The sequence below is a fragment of the Crinia signifera genome, chromosome 7 (assembly GCF_055691185.1).
Source record: "Crinia signifera chromosome 7, ASM5569118v1, whole genome shotgun sequence".
Lineage (NCBI taxonomy): Eukaryota > Metazoa > Chordata > Amphibia > Anura > Myobatrachidae > Crinia > Crinia signifera.
Window position 1 is genome coordinate 65557914 of NC_139223.1, and position 21284 is coordinate 65579197.

Sequence of the window (21284 nt, forward strand, 5' to 3'; positions counted from 1 at the left end):
TAGGCATCAGATTTGTACGCAGTCTTTGCTGACAAGCCAGGTGCAGACACATATGAAGTACGTATGATCCCTGGCATGACGCCTGGCGGCTGGTGTAATTGAGGTATTGGCAGATTTACCTGCCTGACGCAGTAATCAATCAATAATAGAAAAAAAACACTTGTTATCAACAAAATGTTTACTTATGTGATACGATAAATAATTAAAACAGGGCATACACTAAATACCAGCAGAATTACTGGCAATTCATAAAAGACTCTTTAATGATATTATGCTGTTTGATAGTACATATGACAAAGGTGAACACTGCTTAACTAGTGATCACTGTATGCTGTATTGATCATTGCAAGCTTTACTGGACCATTCCTTAACACTGTCCGAGTACATATTTGTACAGAAGCAGTTCCCCTCATGAGGACCGCAGTACAGATGGATCTGGTTGGTGATTATACACCTATATATCATTATATAAGTCTAGTGTCAGTTTGTGTGTCTCTGAAACACTGCCATCTGTTGTCAGCGAGTGAAACTACATCTCTTTCTCTCTCACACATGCACAGAGACAATCACAAGGTAGCAGTCTAGCTTTCGAAGCATTTGCTTAGAGCGGGCTTACTAGCTATAATTAAATCCAATTTAAGAATTCTGCATAGGGCAGTGACCCCCACTGATCATCTGAGGCAGATGATCACACACTTGGGGAAAAAAGAATAAAAAACCGAGGTAATAAAATGCTGGAAGGCTTTCCATTTGCAATATTAGCTAATCACAGCAGGCAACAGATTAGATAGCTGGTCCCTCCGCTCAACAGGTACATCAATTTAAGATACAGCAAAGTCATTAGTATATAGTATAAAGATGCATGGCACTCCAACACTTGTGTTTACAGGGATTAAGCACATCTTAAAATCTCAGCAATATATTTGCCTTTTTACCAGGCCTTGATAAAAGGACAAAGCTATTCTTAAAACGTGGCCGATATCAGAGTAAGTTACATACCTTTATTTTTAAGCACAGTGTTTACATATAGTATATAGTAATGCGTCTCAGGGCTATATATCCTTGTTGTGCTATCAGAGGACCCAGCACAACAGATTAAAAGGTGAAGGACCTCTGGTAATTCCGTCTCCCGCAGCTGAAAGCACACCTAGTGATGATTATTCTCTATGGAGATGTTGGTGCAGTGGACGACGTCGCCTTGGCAAGGTAATAAGCACAGCTAGGATGGAATTTAGAACACGCTCAATACGTTGCTGTTAATCTGTAGTTATTCAGTCTGGGAAAGCGGTCAGGCTCTCTGCACGATTAGCTGTCCAGGTGGAATGTTCACTTAGTGTAGGGACAGTACAGTGTGCTAACCAATCAGAATCCAATGCAAGACAACCCACAGTTTTTGTTGTGTGGAGCAGGCCTCCCACTACCTCATATGGTTCTTCCGCTGTGGTCATGGTATAAAAGTCAATTCTCTTACTACTTATTGCCCGTAATGGAACATAATGGATAATAGGACTGTTACCTGAACAGTATCCAGAATCTCCTGTACGCGGTTCAGTAAGGACCTCTTCTTGTTGTTCTGTCGCTTGTCATTAAACTCAATGGCTTTCTGACGATATTGCTGCATTTCTTGTCTCTTTTCCACAGTGAGCTACAACAAAAAATGAAAATATTTGAACTAATGATTTGGGCTTGTGACCAAAATAGAAGCTTTATACTGCTTTCACATTGCAGAAATGGGTAATGACACGGTATTCTTAAATGGGACTTTAAAACGGGTCTGAGCCTTGAGACCTTTCATATTGCAGGTGAAAACCGTTTTAAAAATCATTTAATACCATTCAAACATTCAACCCGTTTAACCCCCAAGGGACACGTTTCAAGCCATTGAAATAGAGCTGTTCAAACTGCCAAAAAAAACGGCTTTAAAACATGTAGGACTCTGCTTTTTAACCGTGTTGAAATACCGGTTAACTTTAACCGGTAAATCAACTCTGGCACTTTCACATTGCAGCCTTAAACGTTTTAAAATGGAAAAAAAATGGCAATATACCGTTTTAAAAGTGCGATGGGAAAGGGGTATTAGAGAAGCCCCCAACATTTGTTATGGCAGAGGAGATGCTACAGATGTGTCTTCTTACATTCTTGCTGCTGTCACGTTATACCGCTCTTCTAGTCACAAGGAGTCACAGGAGTCTTATTCGCATCGCTATTTAAGTAAGGTGCACAAGCAAACAATTAAAATGCAGATTAAAATGATATGCAGCATGCCTATATTCTGTGTGCAACTGTGGCAGAGCTGTCCGTGAAGTGTTGGCTCACTCACGCCAGGCATCCTGCGGCGCATGGCATATTGAGGCTAGATGTACAGAGGTATGGTTAATTGGATAGACAGCAACTAGCTCGACAAGCATTAGGTCAACATGACAAAGTCAACATGGATTAGGTAAACATGGGGAAGGTCGACAGTCAAAAGGTCACTATGGGGTTTTTGTTCCGAATGTCCAGTCAACATGCACACTGAAAAGCCACACTTTTATTCTCCCACCACGCCCTAGTGGATGGTAGTGCATGAAATACAGCCCATCAGCACATGTCGTTCCAAAAAAAAAAAGAAAAGAAAACGGGAAAAGCCCCATGTTAACTTTTTGACTGTCAACCTTCGCCATGTCGACCTAATGCGTGTTGACCTAGTGACCGTATCCCATGTACAATATGAGGACACATCTGTAAATCCTATGGTATATAGTAGCGCCGATACAAAAGTCAGACTTCACAGTGCCACACCAGAAAACAGTGTCCCACTATAAAAGGAGAGAATTAAATTGGAACAGTGCATAAATTGACATTTTTTTACACGCAGATTATTACCAAATATACAATCGTAAATTTTGTACACATTACACACACAGAATTTGTTTTGTGCGACCACTGTTGCGGTAACCAATCCTTCTTCTTCTTTAAAGATCAGATTTACACTAAAGAAAATGAATGGAAGGTTCAAGACATTTTAAATCCTACACAAAATAAACAAACATATCTGATATCATAAAAAAACTGGGATGAGTGGTCTAAAATATAAAAGAAACGGTATAAAACATTACATGATGCACCCCTCTCCTAGTCTGCCCTGGTCACTTGCCTTTCAGAAGACCAAAGCAGAGAATCATCTGGGAGATCTGTTCCTTGCATTATAATTGAAATATTTGCAGTGAACACAAAAATAACTAAAATAAAAGGCCAAAACTCAGCTGCCAGGAGAACTCTGTACCAGCCCCAGCCAGCAGCGAAGTCTACTAGTGTCAGACAACAGGGAAGCGGGGCTCGCTTACTGGTTCTTACACAACAGTGTTTGACAGTTTGTTTGCTATTGCCAGGGATTACAATGCTGGAACGTATCAGGTAGTTAAAAACATGCTCGTTTAAAAAAGCAAAAGGGATAATTATCCAACCTTGTGTGACTTACACCTGTCTCATATGACAGCTATATAACAGATCAGAAAACAAGAGTGCTGAGAGGAAAGTGATCTGCTATTGTAAACGTCTTAGACCTTTTTCTTTTTTCTTAAAAAAACAGATACAAGCTGTGTTTTTGGAGCTAATAGACTTTTGCAATAAGAGGTCATTATGGTCAACCTGCCTGGTAATACAGTATGTGTTCAATAGCACTTACAAATACCCCTTTTACACCCAAATCCTGGATCCTACCCGGTACTAGGAACACGATTCCAAGCCAGGTCGGATCCAGGACTTCCCCATTGCTGTAAATGGGAGCTGGGTCGGATGACCCGGCGTACCCGTTAACACTTTTTTCTACCCTGGTCCTGCCCGTGTTCTACCCTGATTAGGACCTGGGTAGAAGTCACGTGTAAAGGGACAAGGGTTAACCCCTTTTACACCGCCGCTGACGCGGGCCCACAAGGGAAAAAGCCGGGTTTTTAAAAGGGGTATAAGTGAGGTTTTTTAGATACTACCCAGCAAATTACATGCTAATATTTCTACAAGTAGTCTGGACTACACCAATTTCTGACATTTCTCTGCCATTATAAGAAATCAGGAACCTAATTTTCAGTGATGGTATATTCCAGAGATCTCCTGAACAATTATGAGCCTGATTAAGACCTGATAAGTTGCAGAGGACAGCGAGAAGTTAGCCGTCGCCCAGACAAAGAAAAATCTGTGTAAATTTGCGAGAGAATCGCTATTAGCTATACGCTCGCAATCCATACACAATTCTCTACGCACGCAATCCATACACAATTCTCTACGCTCGCAATCCATACACAATTCTAAAACCATTGAATGATTTTTCCAGTCTGTGCAAAATGTGAGTAAGTCTGACCCTTCCCCAACTCCTTGACTGAGACCGACTGGTTGAGGCCGATGCTAATGTCACACACCCTCCCTTAAAAACGCCTGGGCACGCCTGCTTTTTCAAACACTCCCTGAAAACTGCTGGTTACCACCACCAAATGCCAGCTTCCGGTCTGTCATGTTCCGGACACATTGCGTTTATGATCCATATGCATTTTTTTGTCACTGTCTCCGCTCGCGCAATATGTATAGTGCACATGCACGGTCATTCGATCTGCAAACTTACTGCTCAGCGATCAACTCTGAATCAGGCCCTATGTACGATACAGTAAGCTATATAGTTGAGTGTGAAAAAACAGTGCTTCGGGAACAGGACAGCTAGATTGCAATTAGTTTGTTGGAACACCTTTTTGCATAATGACAGACTACACTAAACGTTATATGACCGATGCCAAAATAGCTCAAATTACCCAATAGTAGTAATTGAGTTGTGTTGTACAGGTAGAAAAACACTGTACATGTATGGGCAAGTGACATGGACACTTCATTGAATCAAGAAAAACAAGTTGACAATCCAGGCGCTTGCTGGACTGTATCAGTGGCCCAAGGAGGGAGTCTCTCTGCTCCAGACAACAAAGACAACCTAAGGTGGATGCACACAATACTATATATTGGAAAATGCGCTGAACCATCGTATCGTGTATACGATTCAATTAACCCAAATGCATAATATGAATTAATGAGGGAATCATCCCATCCATGTGTATGGCCTCTTGTATCCAAATGGTTTTATGAAAGAGCAAGCAGAGCTGCATTTACTAAGCGGTAAACAAAGGTAAGATGGGACATACAGCTTGTGACTTGTTTACACCGATTAGCTCTAAACATGCTTTTCGTTCCCCAGTGTATTAAACGTTTTAATTAGTTTCAGTGGTGCCTCACACTCCAATCCATTCTCAGGTCTAGTGATTTATTTCTTCCCTCCTTGAAAGCAGATGGTGACCTACTGTAGCGATTGTTGATCTGCAGACTTCAACTCACCCAATCACACTATGGTGCACTAAGGACTGCCTGGCAGCATAAGAAGCTCACTGCTGTGTAGTCTGCTGGTCAGAACTATATATTCCATAAACATTACAACAGTCTGTGTTACTTAGGGCATAATATACATAGGAACGATTTCACACAGAATAAAATAAAAATAAAAAGTCATACAAACCTCACTTCCTCTAGTCATCTGGCCAAGAGCACTTGTGCGCCTCAGTGTGCCAAAATAGAAAAACATTTCAATTTGTGCCAAAGGTTTTTTTTTTTTTTTTTAGGAGATTCAATTGGGAGTTAATATTTAAAAATCTTGCACCATGGAGATCCCGACCATTTTCAGGTGTCCACCTAGTCACTGTCTACACAGGGACCGTATACCCTAACAAGAATGGTACTCTTTACCTAGCACGGCGCCCACGATTTTGATCGTGGGCATCACAGGTAAAAAAATCGCGGGCATCGCGGCCATTGAATGCACTAAAAATCGGGTGCGACGCGACCGACGCGATGCCCGCGATTTCCCATAGGGAACAATGTTAAATTTCTCAATTGACCCGATTTTACTGTTCAATGCCTCAATTGACACGATTTTTCCATAGGAAACAATGTTAAATGGCCCACAGAGGCCAAATAGCCACCCTGAAGTGTGAAATGGCCCCCACAATTGGCAACGCCACCCCACGATCAACGTCAACCCGAAGCGTGGCGAGCGCAGCGAGCCCGCGAGGGTTGGCGGTACGCGTCCTATGACCTTTTCATACCCCCACTATCCATGTCGGCGTGGAGTTGAGAATAGAATAGTGTGGCGAGCGTAGCGAGTCACCAAGCCCGAAGCGCGGCGAGCGCAGCGAGCCCCGCGAGGGGACGCGGATACCTTCACAGGTAAATCCGTCCCTTCGCGGGCTTCACAGGTATCCGTGTCCCCTCGCCACGCTTCGGGCTCGGTGGCTCGCTGCGCTCGCCACACTATTCTATTCTCAACTCCACGCCGACGTGGATAGTGGGGGTATGAAAAGGTCGTAGGACGCGTACCGCCGCCGCTCGCCACGCTTCGGGTTCACGTTGATTGTGGGGTGGCGTTAACAATTGTGGGGGCCATTTCACACTTCAGGGTGGGTATTTGGCCTCTGTGGGCCATTTAACATTGTTTCCTATGGAAAAATCAGGTCAATTGAGAAATTTAACATTGTTCCCTATGGGAAATCGCGGGCATCGCGTCGCACCCGATTTTTTAGTGCATTCAATGCCCGCGATGACCACGATGGGCGCCGTGCTAGGTAAAGAGTACCGAATAATTACACAAAGACTACGTATAATCCAGTTGTATGTGGAATAAAACAAATGGCTTTTTAGATTTAGAAGCCTATTTTGCCACAGGATCTATGTTGCAGAAATGAACCGTGAAAAGGATTTCTACAGCTAAATTACTATTTTTTAGCTTATTTTTATTTCATGTTCATTATAGTTGGTAAACAAAATGCAGCAGAATTGCTCACAAAAAAAATATATTCAGAGATGAGATATAGAATGATAATGGGCCCGATTCTGAGGCACCTTGGCAAAACCATGCTGCACTGCAGGTGGGGCAGATGTAACATGTGCAGAGAGAGTTAGATTTGGGTGGGGTGTGTCCAAACCCAAATTGTAGTGTAAAAACAAAGATACTGTATCTAACATTTATGGGCTACATGCAAAAGCGGCCAGTATTTACCTTTAACAGAAAAATAAAATATAAGTATATTTGCTGCCCTTGTACTTGGTGCAGTAACTTGGCTTGTCCAGGTGCAGTAACTTGCTCTCTCTTTTTGCTCTATTCTCAACTCAGTAAATTTACCCCATTTTGCCTGTTTCGAAGATGGAAGTTCTATCTAAAATGAGAAGTTGCCCATAGCAACCAGATGCCACAATTTATTTACCACCTTCTAGAAGATAGAATCTAACTGGTTGCCCATGGCAGCACCCCATCTTTAGAAGAACTAACATTTTAGTAAATTTAACCCAATATGTTCCCAGTCAGCGTAACACCCCTTCTACACGGAGAGATTTGAGCAACACTGAATCACTCAGATCGCACAGCACCGATAGCTCGGCACACAGCGCTGCACCAGTGATGTGTGCTGAGCAGTCAGTCACAGCCCATGTTCTCAATAGATTGCTTAGAAATGGGGCTTAAATCGCCCCATGTGTATGATAGGGGAAGATCTACTACCATTGCTTGTGATAGCTGCCAATCATCAGATTTAAAATGACAACAGAAATAAATGCTAACACAGGCGTGTAAATACAATTATGTGAGCAATTCAGAAAAGAGTGGGTGATTTATTTATAGAGCATACAACCATAACTCATACATGTCAAATAGACGTGTGAACAATGAAATACAAGTAATGATTATACACATTGATGTTACTCAGGATTGCATTGCACATTTCTATATATATATGTTAATAGAATAAATTGCCCAGTGCTGACACTATTTTTAGCACTATTCTATATTTTACTGTTCACGCTTTTTAAGGGCAAAATGCTTACTGCCCGTGCAGTCACTGCTGCTGTGCAAATATACGCCGTACACATTAAGCAGGGAGCTTGGGGGACTCCAAAGGTGCCGGGCACACCCCATCAGTGATGTCGGCGGCTAGGGTGTGCCCCAATCAGTGACAGCGGCGCAGCCATCCTGCCCACAATAGTGACACCAGCTAGGCCATCCCACCATCATTAGTGATGCTGGCGCCCTGCCCTCATCCTAGCGGGATCACAAATCTTTTTTTTTTAAGTTTTCAGGAAAAGAGTAGAAGAATACGTACACAAGCAAAACAGAATAACTGTAGCAAATATATGACAATACAGAAGAGCACATGGTGGCATTAGAAAACCAGTGCAGAAAAGAACAGACTAATAAGTAGGGAATGCAGTCAGCATCCTGGCGATCAGGATGCTGGTGCTCAGTGTGCCGACATCGGCATCCCGACTGCATTCAGAAGGGTCAGGATGCTGAAGCCAGCATTCCAACAGCCGACATCCTGTTCAGTAATGGGAGGGGTTGGTTGGGATTAGGCACTAGTGAGGGGACAGTGTTAGGCTGAGGGGAAGGGAAAGTATCCGCATGTATCCCATAGGTAACATTTGTAAAGCATGTGCAGAAGAAATCACAGTAGGTGAAGAAGAATGTGAGGAGGGGCAAATAAGAAACAGAGTAGGACCATGAGAAACCTATGGGAAGCATTATCACTATTCTAGGCTTATGAAGGACTGCCAACTTGCAAAAGGACAAACGCTTGTGTGTCAGACTTGTAGAGGTCTGTAGAAAAGACAATGAGGTGTATTTTAAAAATGAATAAAAAATAAATAGGAAAAAAAAGCCATCATGATTTGTGAACATCCTTTTTCAGGAAAGTCTTCTTTCTATATACATAGTATATATATTAGACATAGTATATATTAGACATAGTAGATTCTATATAAAATCATTAAACATACTAGACATAACAAGGCAGAATAAATGTTTCAGACCAACTTATGCGCAGTAGGATTAAACCAGAATTAAATATTTGTCCCTGTCTACAAATGTCCTGAAGGTTATAATGAGGAATACCCGGCTCAAAATTCTGTATTTGTCTGAAACACCTCCAAATTCAGATCCCACCCAAATACTTCATGGTGCTCAGTAGCCTTGTGAAGGTCTTTATCTTGTAAGAGACCGATGGGTCCATTTATCATTTAATACAGGGGTGCCAACCCCAGTCCTCGAGAGCTACCAACAGTTCACGTTTTCCAGCTCACCTCGCAGGTACACCGGTGCACTCATTACTGACTGACACATTCTAAAAGACCCACAGGTGGAGCTAATTACTTCACTGGTGATTCTGTGAGGAGACCTGGGAAAACATTAACTGTTGGTAGCTCTCGAGGACTGGAGTTGGCTACCCCTGATTTAATATTTGCGAATAATACCCTGGAAAAAAATTTTTTTTCAGAGGTCAGCCACAAATATTAAGTACCTCCGACATGTATGACTGAGAGACCGCAGCAGGAATCTCCAATACTGTCGTTGTACCGAGTCTTCACATTGCCTCCTAATAGCTGCAGATAGTAACTGCTTGATCTCAGTCTAGTTGAACTAGAAGACTCGAAATAAACCTTCCTGGCAGTACCATTTGGAGAGCATCATTACAGCGACAAAGGATCGATAAAGCGATGCTGGCCAGCCTGAAAGTCAATTCCTTTTAGGAATCCAGAGTCAGTACCAAGAATAAGGAAAGGAAAAATAAGTCTGTTTGATATGCGCATTAAAAACGCCATATGCGAGTGCAATATATGAAATAAAATCATGCCATTTATTTAAGGCAGTATTGTCCTTTTCGGTTTGAGTTTTTTTAGATCAAAGACTCTTGGACCCTATGATACATTTATTGTAACAAAGACTCTTGGATTCATTGTGTAGATTTCGCTAGTGGGCGACACTACACATTTTATTTTACAAGGCCTAAAGCATAGCGAATGAAGCGAGCCATGGGAGAGGACATGGTACCCAGGGTCACGTGGTTTAAGATGGTAATTCGCACACAATAACCACTTGTGACCTTTCGTACTGGTTGATCTTGTCAGGCGTCTACTTTTACATGTCAACCTACTGACCCTATCAACTTTTTGACCTTGCAACCATATGGTTGTCTACATAATTATGAATGACCCAATGATCCACACCCTTGGGAGAAGGCTCTAGGCTAGAGCCTAATTCAGTAGTGATCGGATTGGGGTGAATTCGGCTCAGTTCCGATGGTAATGGGTCTGCGTATGCGCGTATTTTTGCAAATAAGTAATATGCAGACCCTGGAAGTAGCACACTCACCGAGTCGTTCGCTCCAGAGGGGGTAGGCAGAGACAGACACTGGGCTAGACCGGGGGAACGCCCATCATTTTGTGGCCGTCCCCATGAAAACACTGGCTTTTCCCCTGGGAACGTGGGTGGGCAAATGCCTGCCATCACATGACGTCAACGCCTCTTCGGCGGACACTGAAGGAAATAAAAGTCCGTTTAGACTGACTTTTATTTCCAAAGGGGAAAGAAACCATTCTGACGTTCTGCGTTTCAGGGCTCGCTAAGCAGCGAACGACTGCTGAATCAGACCCCTAGTGCAGATTCTATCCCCCTTTGCGACAGAACTAAAAAATACAACTTCGTGTCACACAAAGTGATTTCATAGTTCCAAAGAGGTCATACAGATGGAGCAGGGTCCTGCATGCCAGTGTATAAAATCCTAGAAGGTACTAAAAGACATTTCATGACAAAAATACATATATAATGGGCAGTAAGAGAGTATATAAAGCAAAGACACTTACCAATGGAGAAAGGACTGCCACACCATGAAACTGAATGACAGATACTCTTTGCGGATCTGCTGAAGCAGGGTCGCTATGAATCGCCTGGCCTTGCAATCTGGCAAATTGTGTCTTGCAAAACTCCTCATATGGTTCCATGGTTCTGAAAAAAGACTGATAAAGTACTTGCCGTTACCATTTAATAGTAATGTAAATCCTAATTATTTTATGACAACTTCAGTTACAGATAGAGCCAGAATCAGACCGCCCGCCAGTAGGACATATCAATAGCGCTGGCGGAGGGCATGGACGGGGACGCTCGAGCAGCTCACGCGTCCCATCAGCAAGGCAGTGGGGACCGGGTGCTTACCTGCCCATCTCCGCTTCAGGGAGACAGGCAGGGAGCGCGCAGCGAGTGGGGGAGACAAGGGCAGCGGCGGGAGACGGCTGCAGGGGCTTACGTGAGAGGTGCGCGAGCGTCTCGTGCCCCATTCTGGCGGGCGAAGGGATAGAATCGCCAGGAGCCGATCTAAAGAGAGCCGCTCCATCTTTACATGTGTTACAGAGTCAGGGATAAAAGTAGCGATCCCCAAACTGTGCGCCACTGTACCCTGGGGAACCCAGCTCCTCATAACATAACTGTACCTATGAATGGAATATAACACAATTTATTTCATTGAATATATATTTTTTTTAATTTCTCAATTAGAAACTAAGAACAGTAAATGTATTTATTTATTACCAGTTTCTTATATAGCGCATACAGATTACGCAGCGCTTTACTGAGTATATTTGAACATTCACATCAGTCCCTGCCCCAGTGGAGCTTACAGTCTATATTTCCTACCACATGTACACACACAGACATTCTAGGATTTTGTTAGGAGCCAATTAACCTACCAGCATAATTTTGGAATGTGGGAGGAAACCGGAGTACCCGGAGGAAACCCACGCAAGCACGGGGAGAATATAGAAACTCTGCACAGTTAGAGCCATGGTAGGAATCAAACCCATGACCTCAGCGCTGTGAAGCAGTAATGCTAACCATTACACCATCCGTACTGCCCCAAAGTGTGCGAGTGCAGCTGTAGCAGAGCGAGACAACTTCCCCGAATACAAGGGGACATAGTATAACAATTGGGGATCTCATGGACGCACAAAAAAAAACCCCTCATGCTAACTTTTTCCCATCTCGATCTTGGATTCTGGTAAAAGATCAGAATACGGGCTAGTCATAAACTCATAATAGAATGGTAAAAGATTGGCGTACCCCATGTTGTGAGCTTTAGGCTAGGTTCCCAAGTTAGACATAATATATGGTCTTTTTTTTTTTTTTACTTTATTTGGTTAGAAGTGGGTATTTACACTTGTAGCTTACAAACCAATTGTCCCCATTGACAACAGAATACAAATACCCTAGAGCCGAACGCTCAGAAGATAGACACAAAACCATCCATCACAATGGCAAAATAATAACAGGGGAGTCTAAATTGTACTAGGTAATGACACTAATAAAGGGTCACTAACGATGTGCTCTAAAAATAGTGTTCAAAACACTTAACAGTTTATCGCTGTAGTAGATAACTTGGACTAAACAATGTACAAGATCAGGAATGCCCAAATGCCCAAAGCACAAGTAGATTAAGCCCAACTAAGTGTGTATTCCAGAGCGTATGTAGATCCTTAATAAAAAAAACAACACACAAATATATCAACACGTATCAAACACATTACTACTATTGGATCACCAGTGTTAAACAACACAACACTGTTATGGTTGGGGATCACCATACAGGGGATGTGGTTAACTTCCCAGTGGGGGTTCCGGACGGGGTCCCAACAGTCATTAACACCGACGGCCAGGTTCCGATGACCGTTGGCTATTCTCCCTCCTGGGAGGGGCTTTGTTGCGCTGGCCACGCTGTCTGAGTCCGGCCAGTCGGGATCCTGACGTCGGGCTAATGACTGTCAGGATCCTGACTGTCGGAATAGCATACCACACCCCCCAGTGGATGGGATGCCAGCAGCCAGAATACGGACGCCAGCATTCTGACCATAAGACTAGCATCAGGATACTGAGAATTCCCTCCTTTGGGATGCCAGCGTTGGTATTCTGACCACTGGTTATCTGTGTGCGGTATAGTGCTCAGACAGTCAGGATTCTGATGGTCAGTAGTCCAACATCGGAATCCCGACTGCCGGTACCCCGACAGTGGGTTAACGCAACAAAGCACCTTGCGGGCTCAGTGGCTTGCTGCGCTCGCCACAGGTTCTATTTTCCCTCTATGGGGGAGGGGGTTGGGGGAGGTGCGCGGGGGTTGGTATAGGGAGAAACGCCCATCAGTTGGGATCCCAATGTCTACTGATCATCGGAATCCCGCCTGTCGATAAGCCATCCAGCACCCTGATCCTTTAGGATATCTGGACGCCGGGGTTTACATTGCCCATGGTATGGTCAACCACCCTTAAACCCAGGTTGGACCCAGGTCAGCTTTGGTGTAAAAGGGGCCAACCCAGGTCCAGTAACACTGGTCTCCTACCCAGGTCCTGACCAGGGTTGAACCTGGGTCGTGGGCGGTATAAATGGTCCCAACCCAGGTTGGGACATCCAGGTAGTGCTGAAAGGATACCAGAAGTGTTGGAAGCCTTTCCACAGTGCGCTGCAGTGGCAAAATACAGCAGGAAGGATACAGGCAGTGCACACAGAAATCATAATTGGATGCAGTATCGTTTATGTTATTTTTTTTTGGGGGGGGGGGGCACATGGGAGATTCGGTCTGCTGCTGCAGGGGAAGGGGCTGTGGAGAGCACATAGGTGTTGCTGTACTTTTATACGGCTATGTGTGCTTGAGCACTGAATTAAACTTTTTGAAAAATATTTTACAAAATAAACAAACCAACATTCTTCAATGCTAACTTGTCATGTCTTTTAATTTTTATGTTAAATCATTGAGGGAAGGTTGGATGGCAGTTTATCAGTCCTAAAATGGAAATTTTTAATGTCATCCATAGGGAAAAGCAGTGCTGACCCAGGTTCAGTGTAAACGGCGCAGACCTGGGTCACAGTGCTGTGTAAATGGGGTAGGAAGCTGGGTCCAACCCTAGAGCAGCAGTAACGCTGGTTAGACACTGGCAACTGATCTGTGGGACCATGGTCAACGGACACATGAACACAGAACACAGCAGCACTGCAGGGCAGTGATGCCTACAGCACATAGCAGGTCAGTGATGTACACAGCACATAATGCCCTGAGCACAGCGCACCAGCAGCACATAGCAGGGCAGTGATGCCCACAGCAGGGCAGTGATGTACACAGCACATAATGCCCTAAGCAAAGCACCAGCAGCACAGCACATAGCAGGCCAGTGATGTACACAGCACATAGCAGGCCAGTGATGTACCCAGCACATAATGCCCTAAGCAAAGCACCAGAGCAGGGCAGTGATGCACACAGCCCACAGCAGGGCAGTGATGCACACAGCCCACAGCAGGGCAGTGATGCACACAGCCCACAGCAGGGCAGTGATGTACCCAGCACATAATGCCCTAAGCAAAGCATTAGCAGGGCAGTGATGTACACAGCACATAGCAGGTCAGTGATGCCCACAGCACATAATGCCCTAAGCAAAGCACCAGCAGCACAGCGCATAACAGGTCAGTGATGTACAGAGCATGGCAGTGATGTACACAGCACATAATGCCCTGAGCACAGTGTACCAGCAGCACATAGCAGGTCGGTGATGTACACAGCACATAGCAGGTCGGTGATGTACACAGCACATAGCACGTCGGTGATGTACACAGCACATAGCAGTGATGTACAAAGCACATAGCAGTGATGTACACAGCACATAATGCCCTGAGCACAGCAGGGCAGTGATGCCTACAGCACATAGCAGGTCAGTGATGTACACAGCACATAATGCCCTGAGCACAGCGCACCAGCAGCACATAGCAGAGCAGTGATGCCCACAGCAGGGCAGTGATGTACACAGCACATAATGCCCTAAGCAAAGCACAGCACATAGCAGGGCAGTGATGTACACAGCACAAATGTCCTGAGCGCAGCACAGCACGACAGATCATAATAGCACATTGACAGGTACCAGTAGCTGTCAGTGATTAGCAATACAGCGCATCAGGAAGGGAGTCTTGTTCCCAAGAGCTTACAATCTAACGCTCCTAAATTGAACAGAGGGCCCAGCCAGTCTCGAACCTAAGGAATGACCGGAACAGGACGTGCGGGAACATGGGGGCAGAGAGGCCGCAGACACAGGAGGCGATGCCATCCCCACCAGCTGCAAATGTCGCCGACACCAAGCAAGACGGGAAGCGACATTCATCCGTGAGCTTCCCGGAGCGTTACAGCTGGCACCAGCCCGGGAACCTACCTCACCCGCAGCTCTCACACAGGCATCTCCGCGCCGTTACTGTGCCGGGCGGCAACTCAGTCCCTCTCCGTCCTCCCCGCCATATAGGAGCTCCCTGGCGGCACAGTGGCTTCGCCTGGCAACGGCCGTTGCGGCAGCCGCCCCATTGGGAGGAGTAACAGGAGGCTGCGAGAGGGTCAGCACTGGGGCCCGCCCACACCCGGAAGCGGCTTCCTGTCTTGTGTTGCACTCACTGTGCACTATGTACCGGGCAGTAGCTTTTCTTCTAAACCGCCCACAGAGCACTGCGGCAAGGGGATTAGGATGGCTTTTTAGCACCTCATAGTTCATACATGTAGTCATTGGCTTAGGTCACAGGTTCTCAAACTCGGTCCTCAGGACACCACACCAGGGCAGCACCTCAGATTACCCATGGCTACTGACACAGCCTTAGATAAAGGAACACACTCCTCCACTGAATGTAATGATTTATGTACAGTATAAAGTTTATTTACTAAGGATAGATAGACCCCCAGGGGTGCAACTAGTTCTTCATGGGCCCCATAGCAAATGCCACCCCCCTCCCCCAGTGGGGATACGGTCATAAGGTCGACATGGGTCTAGTTTGACAGGTCATTAGGTCGACATGGGGTTTTTTGAGCCGACATGTGCCGACAGGTGGTATATCATGCCCTATCATCCACTAGGGCATGGTGGGAGAATAAAATATTGTGCCCGAAGCATAGCGAGCAATGCGAGGGGTTGCGGTGCACTTCAGGGGGGAAGAGGTGATTATGCTATGGCATCTAATCTGAGGTACGCTCTAGACTGGATAGGTGGTGCCGAAAATGTTGTAATATATAAGTTAGATCAGGGGTTTCTTACAAACCTCTCGCCAGTTGCTTTAGTACATGAGCCTTTGCCCTCACTTCTGCCGGAGATTAGGGACAGTCCTCTTTTGTTTGGTCCCTATATGGGTTTGCGTACCACGCGTAAAAAGTTATGTCTACCTACTACGCCTTTCTTATTCTCACCGTTGATTTATAACCGTGATTTCCAAGGCGGAAATGATGACAGGGTATTCTGGTTAGAGCACCTCCATGGTCTTCACTTGGTCTATCAGTTTTTGGATGAAAGCTCTAATACAGTGCTTCTCCTGACCAGATTAAAATAGTTATTCTCTACTGTGACTGTAACTTTGTTTACATATTTTTAGGCTAGAAGTTATATTTTGGGACTGTTATGTGACTTTCTGAATACTGAACATAAAAACACACTGATGATTTTTATCATCACCCATAAAGGCAAACCCTTATCCACCTCAATACTTGATGATTACGTAAGAACTAAAATCGACTTAGCTGTGAACCTGACTGGATTGTGTAAATGGCGCGACACCATCCCAGACCTCACCACTCTAGATATAATACGACTCTCAGATTACCTTAATAAACAATTAGTTTCTACTTCTTTTGCAGAAATGCAATTCAAAATTATACATAGGGTGTACTATACCCCGAAAATCATGCACTACTGTACAATTGTTTTGAGATGAGATTCAAACATATCACCAGTGTGCTCCATATTTCATTTTCGATCTCCATGTCATGGGCCTTTTGGAATCATTATTCTACATCCAACACCCCCAAACCAGTGATGGGTGTTTGCTTACTCTTGGATAGAACAGTTGCGGTGGCAAAAAAGACCATCTTGTTGCAATGGATACACTCTGACCGTATTTTATTTATGCTATCTAGATTGATATATTTGTTCCAGATGGACTGGGTGGAATGTACAGTACTTTAGATGTGGAAACGCGTGCACACAAGTTCTTTGATATTTGGCTGCCCTATACACTAATCCCTCTCAGAACGTGAAAATATAAGAAAAATTGTTCGCTTGTCTACTTGGTATAATATGGCTACTCTAGAAAAGGGATCTCCTCCCTTCTAATACTCTGCTGCTTTGTATATGCTATTGCTTGTTTTATTTTAGTTGGATTGTATTTTATGTGAGTGATCTATGTCACCCATTTCTCTATATCAAATGTACCTGTAAATGTTTTCTTTTGATATCACTAGGCAACAGCCAAAAAGGATCCTACTTAAACACATCCAATTCTTACTGATTTCAATGCGCTGAACACAACTATGATGTTTAAAATTGTTTATTAGTTAAAGTTTTGAAGATCCTTAGCGAGGAACTAAATCATAGATCAATACTGTGGCAAAAGTTCCCAAGGCTCAAGGAGGGCATCTTTGTAGGACCAAAAATATGAAATCTCTTCAAGGACAAAGATATTGATAGTATCTTAACAGGTGATGAGAAGACTGCTTGGAACGATTTTCATCTGGTAGCGCAAAACTTTTTGGGAAATAAGAAGGCAGCAAACTACATTGAACTGGTTGAAAATATGATTTCCTCATATCAGACACTTGGGTACACTATGTCTTTCAAGATGCATTTTCTTCATTCTCACTTAGATTTTTTCCCAGCTAACTGCGTCCTCGTTAGTGATGAACATGGTGAACATTTTCACCAGGATATTTCTGAGATAGAGAAGAGATACTTATCAAAGATGCCCCGGAAATAGTGTACAAGCGACTTGCAAAATGAAAGCGGCATTAAAAGCAATGATTTGTATTATTGTTGATGTTGTGTATGTATATTAAGCGATTTGTTTTGGAAAACGATAAAACGACATCAAATCTTTCAATTTCATTGTCATTTTCGTTTCAGGACCCTAAATTCTATTAATAAACATATGTAATTTTTAGGATCCCAATTTTTTTTTTATTTGTTGTCCAGCGTATTCTGTAATGCTCATTCTTTTCATTTTAATAAATAAATTATTTTTTTTAAAAAGGGAAGGGGTGGGTATATTGTGCACACCCAAGTTGTGCAAGCTCTCTGAAAATTGGACACAGCCTCACAATAAGGGCACGACCTGACAACAAGGCTCATGGCCTCAAAGGAAATGCCGTATTCGCATGACCGGAAGAGGGTGATACTTTGCAGAGGCAGTGGGTGACAGGAGAAAGAGGGTGATGAGTATATAGTAACCAAGGGGAGAGGCAGAGGGTGACAAAGAGCTAGTAGGAGACAGAGAGGCAGTGCTTGAAAGGGTGACAGTGAGAGGCAATGGATGACACCAGGGAATAGTGACTGCAGGAGAAAGTGGGTGATGCTAGGGGGAGTAGGCAGTTGATAATGAGGAGGAAGAGGTAGTGAGTGCCTGAGCTCTCCATAGAAGGAGTAGGGAAGAGAAGATACAGTTGTGCAGACACAGTGATAGTAACAACATACATGAAAGGTAGCACTGCATATACTGTAGTTGTCAATGTATAACGAATCAGACATATGATAAGCCCTATTCATATAAGGACCCAGGATAAACAGATCAAAGATGCTAAACAGAACGCCAGTCCACAGCGACAGAGGCGTAACTAGATTGTTGCTGGCCCCATAGCAAAGTTATGAAAGGGCCCCCCCATCACTAAAATGCCTCTTGGGGGGGGGGGGGGGTGAAGGACAGGGGGTGTCGGGGAAAGAGAGGAAAATAAGAGCAAAAAGAGGGTCAGAGAAAAAGAAAGGGCTTCAAAGAAATAGAGGAGCATGAGAGAGGGTGTCAGAGAGATGGAGGAGCGAGAGAGCGAGCAAGGACAGACAGGCAACGCGTGTGGAGGGCATGGGTGGACGTGGGACAAGAATGGACAGGAGAGGGCATGAGCAGACTGGAGGAGGTTAAAGAAGTGAATTATGCAACCATTAAGGGCATTTCTCACCTTTTGTCCTTGTATCCCCTATAGGCTGCAGCACGCCGCATCCGTCTTCTGTCTTGTCACTGTCTGTTCCTCTCTTTCAATGCAGCAGGAGAGGAGACAGAGCTCTCCGGCAGCCACCCAATCAGTGCACTGGCCGGGAGTGTCAGAGAGAGCCTCCGCTGTCTGGAGGGGAAGACGGCGGCGCAGGACACACATCTCCGCGTCTAGGAGAGGGCGGCACAGTAGGACGCACATCTTGGATCTCCACCATTTGGGTAAACGCTGCCGTGGGTGCCACCACTGTCCTCTTCTCCATTGTCATAGAAGAGCAATTGGGTGCAGCGGGCCCTACAGACAGCCCGGGCCTTATAGCAGCTGCACCCCCTGCACCCTCGGTAGTTAAGCCACTGCACAGCGACCCTCTTAGGGTATGTGTGATGTAAAAATAAGTCAAACTACGGTATGGCCGCAGCCTCTTGAAAAGTACTGCTATATTGAGCCATGTGTCACAACTAATTCACATAGTTATAGGTATCATGCAAAGAACTATGTATGGACCCAAGGCCGAGCACAGCTAGAATGTCGCTGAATGGCAGGTGGTGCCACAGGTTATTCTCTTGTTCTATGGGAATATATAAAAAAACATAGGGGTAGATGTATGAAGCAGGGATAAGGGAGAAGTGTTAAAGTGCCTGGTACTTTATCACTGGCCAATCAGCTTCTTACTCTCCCTTATTAGACCCAGCCTGTAAATTAACAGTGGGGAGCTGATTGGCCAGTGATAAAGTACCAGACACTTTATCACTTCTCCTCCCTTATCACTGCTTCATACATCTACCCCATAGTTTCTTACATCAACGTTTCAAGGCCATCTGGCCTTTTCATCAGGACAGACTTTAGTGTTCAATAAGTTCTGGTGCAAGTGAGAAATTACATTTGTACATTTGTCAATGTCTTACCTAATAATTATCCTATAATCCTTATCCATATAATTGCAGAGACTGCTATTTTGCTATGTGATTTTTTATGTAGTCACTTTGTATTAATCAACTTGTTTTTACAGTTGGTCTTATCACTTTTTAATTATCCCGGGCGGCAGAGGGGCGGTGACTCAGCAGGAGGCAGAAGGGGATCCCTACATCATTGGCACAAGGGCCTGGACACTCCCTGGAAGCGCTGCTCACAGACGCTGGGAGCAACACACACACAGACAGTCTCCGCTACTTAAGGTAAGACATTGACAAATGTACTGATTTCTCACTTGCACCAGCACTTATTTAACACTGAAGTCTGTCCTGATAAAAAGGACAGATGGCCTTGAAATGTTGACGTAAAAGACTAGGGACGGGATGTATTAAAATCCATTGCTGCCCCTCGCCATGCTTCCACAGCGATGCTAGCACATATGTATTAACAAATGGCTGTTGATCCCTCTCCATTTTATCACTTTTGAAGCTTAGTGCATCTGGCCCTTTTTGCTGGTGGGTGCTCAAGCCAAAAAATATATAGGAGTAGCTTCATGGGGAAGGGGAGTGGCCACAAAATAATATCAATATATTATTATGGAGCACAGTTGTCTCCAATATCCAAATTACGGCAACAGAGTTCCACATACATAATTGCCCCCACAGTTCAGGTACATAAATGCCCCCACAGTGCAGGTACATAAATGCCCCTACAGTGCAGGTACTCCGCGCACAGAATACACTTTTCCCGGCATACTGTTTTCCAGGTGGCGGGTCCGGAGATGTGGGTGCTGCAGCCACAAATTAGCAAGTTAATATGGCGGCCCAGCAGCGGGACTCGGGCTCGTGGGTGCTCATCAATTTCCGTGGGTGCTCGGGCGCTTGAGCACCCACAGAATCGGCACCTATGGCTGGATAGCTAGTAACACTACACACTTTCATGATTTGTCACGGTGGAATCTTGGCACTTTAAAAGTATGCAATGACTATAACTATAAGGAATGACAAAAAAATGCCAGGTGAGACCAATTACAGAGGTGTGGCCACAACAAACATTTAAATTCTGTGTGCAGAGTAATCTGAATGACACATTTTCAGAGTGTAGTGTGTATATGATTAGTGTTAGGTCAATTCTATTTTACAGTGCTGTTTTTCTACAGAGAATAATATTGAAATGTATTCATGAATATTCAAAAAAAGACACTGTGGCCAAAGCAGGGAGCGGGTTACATTGAATATAAGAAATCAATCCTGGCTGGCAACAGTTCTCTCCCAGATGGGGGTAAGGTATGATTGTCCTGCTGTAATCGGGACAGTTGGGATGTATGTTTTATATTAGTGTTTATTACTTCAGTCTACATTTGTGTTTCTGTTTACTCTGAATGGTGCTGCGCATGCACAGTCTAATACCGAAATCCCGCCCATTTTGGTGCCAAATTCTGTGATCCCGGGACTGGCCACAGTAGTCATGATGTATAAATCATCCTGAGATGCACATTACCCTCTGTCA

General features: G+C 44.4%; 1 protein-coding gene and 1 long non-coding RNA gene across 2 annotated transcripts in view; one reads left to right on the forward strand and one right to left on the reverse strand.

The window, feature by feature from the left end:
* Positions 1-15252, reverse strand: part of CCP110 (centriolar coiled-coil protein 110) — a 36449-nt gene extending 21197 nt beyond the window's left edge. The window contains exons 1-3 of the mRNA XM_083153266.1: positions 15067-15252; positions 10696-10848; positions 1517-1645 (exon numbers count right to left, since the gene is read on the reverse strand). Of these exons, the coding sequence (XP_083009392.1) occupies positions 1517-1645; positions 10696-10833 (267 nt within the window). The 5' untranslated portion in view covers positions 10834-10848; positions 15067-15252. The remainder of the gene's footprint in view (positions 1-1516; positions 1646-10695; positions 10849-15066) is intronic.
* Positions 14909-20096, forward strand: LOC146020281 (uncharacterized). The gene is made up of 3 exons (XR_014450763.1): positions 14909-15241; positions 18919-19084; positions 19873-20096. It is a non-coding gene; the product is annotated as an uncharacterized LOC146020281 (long non-coding RNA).
* The last annotated feature ends 1188 nt before the right edge of the window (positions 20097-21284 follow it).